Raw genomic sequence first — 7,850 nt, 5'->3', positions numbered from 1 at the left:
ACAAAAATTTCCATGAAAGCCAGGAACAAGACAAAAATGTACGCTATCTTCTCTATTGTTCAAAACTGCACTGAAACACATAGCCAGAGCTATGGGTATCAAAATAAATAAGATACATGAATTTTGAAAAGAGATATTTGGAGGCAATGTTATCTTTTAAGAATATTCAAAGGAATAGGCATGTGAAATATTTAAATGAATAAAAGGCTTCAGAAGAAAAATGTTTTATGGAAGCTCATTATAGCAAAATCAAGACACTGGTCATACAAAAATAGTAAATAAATAGAACATACAGTAGAAAATATCCCATTAAAAACAGCAAAAAACTCCTAAAATTACCTTAAAAATAATCCTAACAAAAATGAGCAGGATCTTAATGGAGGCAACTGTAAAAGTTTGCTGATAGATTCAGGTGGAAGAAGTCCCAAATAAATAAAGCATTATACCATATCTATTAATGGAGAACAGAATATTTTAAAGGTGTGAATTTTCCTTAAATTATTTACAGAATTAGTGCCTTACCTTTAGTCCAAAATGAGCATCAAGTTCATATTGCTGACTTACACTCCAGAATCAATCCTGGAGGGGAGAAGGGAAAAACCATTATCAACACTCAACAAATTCTACACAGCAAAACATGATAGAATCCTAAGGAGACTGCAGAATGTTGAACTGGACCTTGTGTTTGGAGTAGGGGGAGGGGAGGACAACAGTGCATTTGAGGAGGTCTGTAGCCTGCATAGACGGCAAATAAGAGGATGAATAGGAGGAAATATTTTAACTTCTGGCCCTGCTTTATTGCACAATCTGAGGCAGCACTTCACACCACGATGCCGTAGCTCTGGAGTGATATCAGGACAGCAGGAAAGATGGGGTTGATTGAGGGAATATGACTCTGGAGTCTGTTCTGCTAACCACCTGAAGCCACCTTAGTGACGACTGGTCTTTTTGAGAAATTATTGGAATATAAAGAATGGACTAGAAATAGAATAAACAGTGAACCACATAGAATAAGGTAGGTATTCTTTCATGAAACGTTTTATATATATATGTAAATTTATATATATGTGTATATATACATTTCATATATATATATATAAATACACTTGGCAGATATTTAAAATATATATTTTTACTAGGAATGAGGGTTAAAAAGCCAGACATCACTGCATTGGACTATAAAATGTCAGCTAAACTCAAAACAGCAGGACCTCCCCACACCCCCATGCTCAGCCTTTTTCTTGTAGAAAATATACCCTTTAGGACAAAAAGTTTGCCAAGTCTACTTCTGGCTTGGGAAGAGCCCCCTTAGGAAGGTGTGTGTCTTCTCCCAGAGGTCATTACAATCACGGGTGTTGCAGCTCCCCAGTGACCATCTGGCCTGGGACCCCCGCCCATGCTTTGCAAGGGGTGCAGCTGGGCAAATGATCAGAGGTGACAGAAACAGAGCCTCTCCCACCCATCACTTCATCAAAGAGACAAGAGCCAGGAGGAAGACCCTCCTGAGTGAGGACCGAGGGTCCACCTACCCCACACAAAGGGGCCACAGAATCCAGCAAGCCTCTCCTGTCAGCCCTGGAAGACCCTGGCAATATTTTCACCCCAAACACAACCCTCCCCTCACTGTCACCTAGGAAGACTCCGAGTCAAGAGACATGGTGTAAGGGGGTCAGACATCCTCAGCACAAAACAGGGGTCCAGGCTTTTCCAGGCACCAAAGTCGAGACTGAAAAACCCCATCCACACCCCCACCACGACCCACAGTCCCACGATCCCCATCCCAGTCCCCACCTCCACGCCCCTCCCCACACTCATCTTCACCACCAACCCTGCCCCAACCCCATTATCACCCCCTCCCCACCCCAACCGGACTCCCACCCCCACTCCCACCCCAGCTCCGGTAGAATCCACTCTGCCCCTGCTGTCAACCCAGGGAAGCCCCAGGGGCCGGATGTGACGCCACTAACTTACGCCTCAGGGATCAGAGAGAAGCGAGGTTCTCGTTCTGAGGGACAGGCTTGAGATCGGCTGAAGAGAGCGGGCCCGGGCTCTGTGAGGAGGCAAGGTGAGAGGCTGAGGGAGGACTGAGGACGCCCCCAACCCAGAGAGAAAGCCCTAAATAATTCAGCGCCGCCTCTGCTGCGAGCTCTGGACCACCTGAGGGCAGACTTCTCAGGCTGGGTTGTCACTCCCCACCCCCGCCCCCACTCTCTCTCGCCGCTTAAGCCGCAGGGGACTCTGGGAGTCAGAGCTTGGTGTGACCAGGGCAGGGCTGGGAGCCACCCCTAGGTTCTGCCAGCATCAAAGTCAGGACGCTTAGAGAGGGCTCTGCCCCTGATATCAGCCCTGGGAAGCCCCGGTCATGGCGACCAGGAATGCAAATTCTGACGTCGGTATCTGGGGCTGACGGAGGGAAAGGGATATTGGTACCAAGAATGTGGCTTCAGGGGAGCAGAGGGTGGGCCCAGACGCTGCTGGGAAATGAGGGAGTCATGAAGGAATCCCAGGACAGGGTGCCCACCCCACCCCTGTCTCAGACTGAGATGCCTCCTCACTTGGCCTCAGGAATCCAAGGGATGGTGACTCAGGTCAGCGGCGGGGGGGCGGGGTAGAGGAGAGCAACCCTGCCAAGAGCCAAGGGGAGGAAGAAGAGAGAGGACTCAAGGGACCTTGGAGTCCAGATCAGTGGGGACCTCAGCCCTGGGCGGTTTCAAGCACGGTGGCCCATGTGATGTGTCTTTGCTGTGCCTTTGGGGTGTCAATGAGGAGAGGGCTACAGTCTGAGGAATGAAGCCTCAGGTCATCAGAGGGAGGAGTCCCAGAGCCCTGAGGGAGGACTCAGCAGATCCCCGCATCTCAGAACTAGGAAATCTGTCCCTCCTATCAGCTCTGGAACCTCAGGCAGGACTCTGAGGAAGGGAAGTGGCCCCCACTTTCTCACCGGGGATCCCAGGGAGATGGTAGCCTTGGCGTACAAGACTCATACACGGTTCAGCAGGAGGGAAAGGGCTGGGCCCTGTCGGGAGTAAATCTGAATTTATTTGGGAGGACACCCAAATAAAGAAAGTCTCCATCCCGTCCCCCTCCCCTCTCCCCTCCCCCCCGCCAAATCTCCTCCTTCTGTCAGCTTTGGGAATCCCATGCAGGTGTCAACGTGTGGTGCCCCTCCTCCATTTCTGCCTCCCGGGTCTCAGGGTGATGAGGACCTTGGTCTGAGGGTTGCTGAGAAGTTATCACAAGGTTCCACACTTGGTCAACAGAAGGAGGAGTTCCAGAATCTGCAGGACCCAAGGTGTGCCCCTTAGTGAGGACTGGAGGTACCTGCAGCCCAGAAAGAAGGGATGCCACAGAGTCTGGCTGTCCCCTATTCTTAGCTCTGAGGGGACCTGATCAGGATTGACACTAAGTGGCAAGCTCAATTTTGCCACAGGCAGGAAGTTGAGGAACCCTCAGGGAAATGGAGTCTTGGTGTAAAGGGGAGATATCCGCCCTGGACACCCCACAGGGGTGACAGGATGTGGCTCCTTCTTATTTTTGTTTTGGAATCTCAGGGAGGTGAGAACCTTGCTCTCAGAGGGTGACTGAAGTCAACACAGGGAGCCCCTCTTTTCTACAGACACAGTGAGTCGCAGGATCTGACAAGAGTCCAGGTAAGGAACCTGAGGGAAATTTGAGGATATCCCCAGCCCATAACACAGATAGGGGCCCCACAGAAATCTGCCATGACCCTACTGTCACTCTGGAGAACCTAGTCAGGGCAGTCTGCTGAGGCACCCTGTCTTATACAAGGATCACTGGTCTCTGGGAGGGGGAGGTGTTGGTCTAAGGGAGCTGCACTCGGGTCAGCAGAGGGAGGGTCCCAGACCCTGCCAGGAGTCAAGGTGAGTACTGAGGGGACACCATTCTCCAAACGCACAGGACTCAGCCCCACCCTGCCCCTCCGTCAGCCACGGGAATTCACAGGGAACTGTGGGTAGATGGACTCCCCTCACTTCCTCTTTCCATGTCTCCTGGAGATAGGGCCTTGGTTTAAGGAAGTGGCCTCAGGTCCACAAAGGGAGGGTCCCAGGTCCTATCAGGCATCAAGATGAAGACCAAGCAGGCTCCTAACCCCAGGACACATGGACCCAGCTGAATATGGCCACCTTTTGCTGTCTTTTCTGGGAGGACCTCCGCAGTTGTGACCAGATGTGGGTCCCCTCATGTCTTCTATTTTGTATTAGGATGTAAACTTTTGATCTGAGAGTTTCTTAGACCAGCAAAGGGGCAGGGTCCAGGCTTCTCCAGGAGAAAGGTGAGAGCCCCTGTGTGAGCACAGAGGGGACTACCCACCCCAGAGTAGTGCGGAACTCACAGAGTCCAGCCCACCCTCCTGACAACACTGGGAGGCTGGGGCTGTGCTTGCAGCCTGAACTCTGAGGGTCCCTCAGTTCCTCTTCCAGGAGCTCCAGAGACTGTGAGGTGAGGCCTTGGTCTAAGGCGGTGTTTTCAGGTCACAGAGCAGAGAGGGCCCAGACAGTGCCAGGAGTCAAGGTGAGGTGCATGCCCTGAATGTGTACCAAGGGCCCCACCTGCTCCAGGACAAAGTGGACCCCACTGCATCAACTCCAGCTACCCTACAGTCAGTCCTGGAGCCTTGGCCTCTGCTGGCTGCATCCTGAGGGAGCCATCTCTCACTTCCTTTCTCAGGTTATCAGGGGACAGGGAGACCAAGAGGTCAAGAGCTGTGGGACACCACAGAGCGGCACTGAAAGAGAAGACCTGTAAGTTGGCCTTTGTTAGAACCTCCGGAGTGTGGTTCTCAGCTGTGGCCACTTACACCCTCCCTCTCTCCCCAGGCCTGTGGGTCCCCATCGCTCAACTCCTGCCCACTCTCCCACCTGCTACCCTGATCAGAGTCATCATGCCTCGAGCTCCAAAGCGTCAGCGCTGCATGCCTGAAGAAGACCTTCAATCCCAAAGTGAGACACAGGGCCTCGAGGGTGCACAGGCTCCCCCAGCTGTGGAGGAGGATGCTTCATCATCCACTTCCACCAGCTCCTCTTTTCCATCCTCTTTTCCCTCCTCCTCCTCTTCCTCCTCCTCCTCCTCCTGCTATCCTCTAATACCAAGCACCCCAGAAGAGGTTTCTGCTGATGAAGGGACACCAAATCCTCCCCAGAGTGCTCAGATAGCCTGCTCCTCTCCCTCAGTCATTGCCTCCCTTCCATTAGACCAATCTGATGAGGGCTTCAGCAGCCAAAAGGAGGAGAGTCCAAGCACCCTACAGGCCCTGCCAGACAATGAGTCTTTACCCAGAAGTGAGATAGATGAAAAGGTGACTGATTTGGTGGAGTTCCTGCTCTCCAAGTATCAAACGAAGGAGCCGATCACAAAGGCAGAAATACTGGAGAGTGTCATAAAAAATTATGAAGAACACTTCCCCGTGGTGTTCAGTGAAGCCTCCGAGTGCATGCTGCTGGTCTTTGGCATTGATGTAAAGGAATTGGACCCCACTGGCCACTCCTTTGTCCTTGTCACCTCCCTGGGCCTCACCTATGATGGGATGCTGAGTGATGTCCAGAGCATGCCCAAGACTGGCATTCTCATACTTATCCTAAGCATAATCTTCATAGAGGGCTACTGCACCCCTGAGGAGGTCATCTGGGAAGCACTGAATATGATGGGACTGTATGATGGGATGGAGCACTTCATTTATGGGGAGCCCAGGAAGCTGCTCACCCAAGATTGGGTGCAGGAAAACTACCTGGAATACCGGCAGGTGCCTGGCAGTGATCCTGCACGGTATGAGTTCCTGTGGGGTCCAAGGGCCCATGCTGAAATTAGGAAGATGAGTCTCCTGAAATTTTTGGCCAAGGTAAATGGGAGTGATCCCAGATCCTTCCCACTGTGGTATGAGGAGGCTTTGAAAGATGAGGAAGAGAGAGCCCAGGCTAGAATTGCCACCACAGATGATACTACTGCCATGGCCAGTGCAAGTTCTAGTACTACAGGCAGCTTCTCCTACCCTGAATAAAGTAAGACAGATTCTTCACTGTGTTTTAAAAGGCACGTCAAATACCACATGATCTCACTCATATGTGGAATAAAAAAAAAAAAGTTGATATCGTGGAAGTAGAGAGTAGAACAGTAGTTACCAGAGATTGGGGAGAGGAAGGAGAAGAGGGGCTTGGAAGCAGTTAGCCAACATGGAAAATTACATTTAAACAGGAGGAATAAATTCTAGTGTTCTGTTGCGCAGTAGGATGACTATAGTTAACATTAAGATATTGTATATTACAAAATAGCTAAAAGGAAGGCTTTTCAATATTGTCACCACAAAGAAGTGATAAACGCATGAGGTGATGGATACACTACCTGATTTGATCATTATACTACATATACATGAATCAGAACATCAAATTTTACCTCATAAATATCTACAATTGCATGTCAGTTTTTTGTTTTTGTTTTTTTTAATTTACGAAAACAAATGACAAGAGAAATCAATGAAGTATGTAGTGGAGGGCCAGGCTGAGGCTGAGGAAAATACAGTGCATAACATCTTTGTCTTACTGTTCTCTTTGGATAACTTAAGAACTTCTTTTCTTTTCTTCTTGGTATTTCTTCTTCTTCCGCTTCCTCTTCCTCCTTCTCTTCTCTCTTCCCTTCTCTTCTCTTCTCTTCTCTTCTCTTCTCTTCTCTTCTCTCTTCTCTCTTCTCTCTCCTTCTCCTTCTTCTTTTTTTTCTTTTTTTTTTTTTTTAACAGAGTCTCACTCTATTGCCCCAGCAGGAGTGCCCGGGCAGTCTAAGCTCACTGCAACTTCCGCCTCCTGGGTCCTGGGTTCAAGCGATCCTCCTGCCTCAGTCTCCTGAGTAGCTGGGATTACAGGTGCGTGCCACCATACCTGGCTACTTTTTGTATTTTTTAGTAGAGATGAGGTTTCACCATGTTGGCCAGGCTGGTCTCGAACTCCTGACCTCAGGTAATTCGCCCGCCTCAGCCTCCCAAAATGCTGGGATAACAGGTGTAAGCCACTGCACCCAGCCTCTTCTTGGTATTTTAAAATGTTGTTACTTTTACTAGAGAGTTTATGAGCTTCAGAATCTAAGGTCACACATTTATTTCTGTTTATCCAGTTTAAGAAAGAGTTTTGCTATTCTGTAAAACAAATTGGGAACCCTTCGATCTTATTTGTAATCTGTAATAAAATAACATGGAACTAGAATAGTAATTTTCTTGGACATATAAAAAATAGTAAAATAGAGAAAATAATGTTAAGTGTTAGTATTTTTATTTGTTTATTATTTTTATTTTATCGTCCTGCAAAGTTAAAAGTTATATCCCTGGATCTTTGTTAAGTCGAAATTAAACTGTAATAAATGAAACCTTTGCTTACTGGTTCATTTTTTTCCCCAAACATCCACTGAGCATCTGGTCTTTGGAAGGCCCTGGGTCTGTAGTGGAAATGTTAAGTCAGAACCACCTTTACCCATAGGGTGGTAGAGTCTAGGGGCTGCAGTCAAGTAATAAGGTGGTGAGATATCCTCTAAGACCTAGAGGAAAAGTAAGACAGGGATGAGAATATTGGGCTGTAGGTGACAGTGGTCACGTACATCTCCTGAGCCAGGACTTTTGGGGCTTTGAGAAACTGCAGTTCCTTCTGGTGAAGATGAATCCAAAGAAGCTGGGTGGTGCCAGGGTCAGAGCCTCACATAGTTGAGAGAGAAAATCCTGGGATGTAAAACTGCTCTGAGCAGTTCCTTTTGGGTGGTGGATGAACAGAGAAGAGTCCACCTGGGGCAGGAATGGAAGGTGTTCTGCACTCTTGTCTCAGTGCAGTTGAACATAGCACAATAACTAGGTGATA

At 48.8% G+C, this 7,850-nt stretch overlaps 1 protein-coding gene across 1 annotated transcript; it reads left to right on the top strand.

Moving 5' to 3' along the window:
• Positions 1-1,961: 1,961 nt before the first annotated feature.
• MAGEA10 (MAGE family member A10) lies at positions 1,962-6,340 on the top strand. Its single transcript, XM_050775358.1, has 4 exons — positions 1,962-2,065; positions 3,552-3,650; positions 4,690-4,763; positions 4,839-6,340. The coding sequence occupies exon 4, from the start codon at positions 4,904-4,906 to the stop codon at positions 6,014-6,016; it is 1,113 nt and encodes a 370-aa protein (XP_050631315.1). The 5' UTR covers positions 1,962-2,065; positions 3,552-3,650; positions 4,690-4,763; positions 4,839-4,903; the 3' UTR covers positions 6,017-6,340.
• Positions 6,341-7,850: the final 1,510 nt, after the last annotated feature.

This window comes from Macaca thibetana, chromosome X, assembly GCF_024542745.1.
Source record: "Macaca thibetana thibetana isolate TM-01 chromosome X, ASM2454274v1, whole genome shotgun sequence".
Lineage (NCBI taxonomy): Eukaryota > Metazoa > Chordata > Mammalia > Primates > Cercopithecidae > Macaca > Macaca thibetana.
Note: the sequence above shows the minus strand (reverse complement) of the source record. Positions and strands in the feature narration are given on the sequence as shown.

Coding starts and splice junctions, on each gene's coding strand:
- MAGEA10 (XM_050775358.1), top strand. CDS start 4,904: ATGCCTCGAGCTCCAAAGCGTCAGCGCTGCATGCCTGAAGAAGACCTT.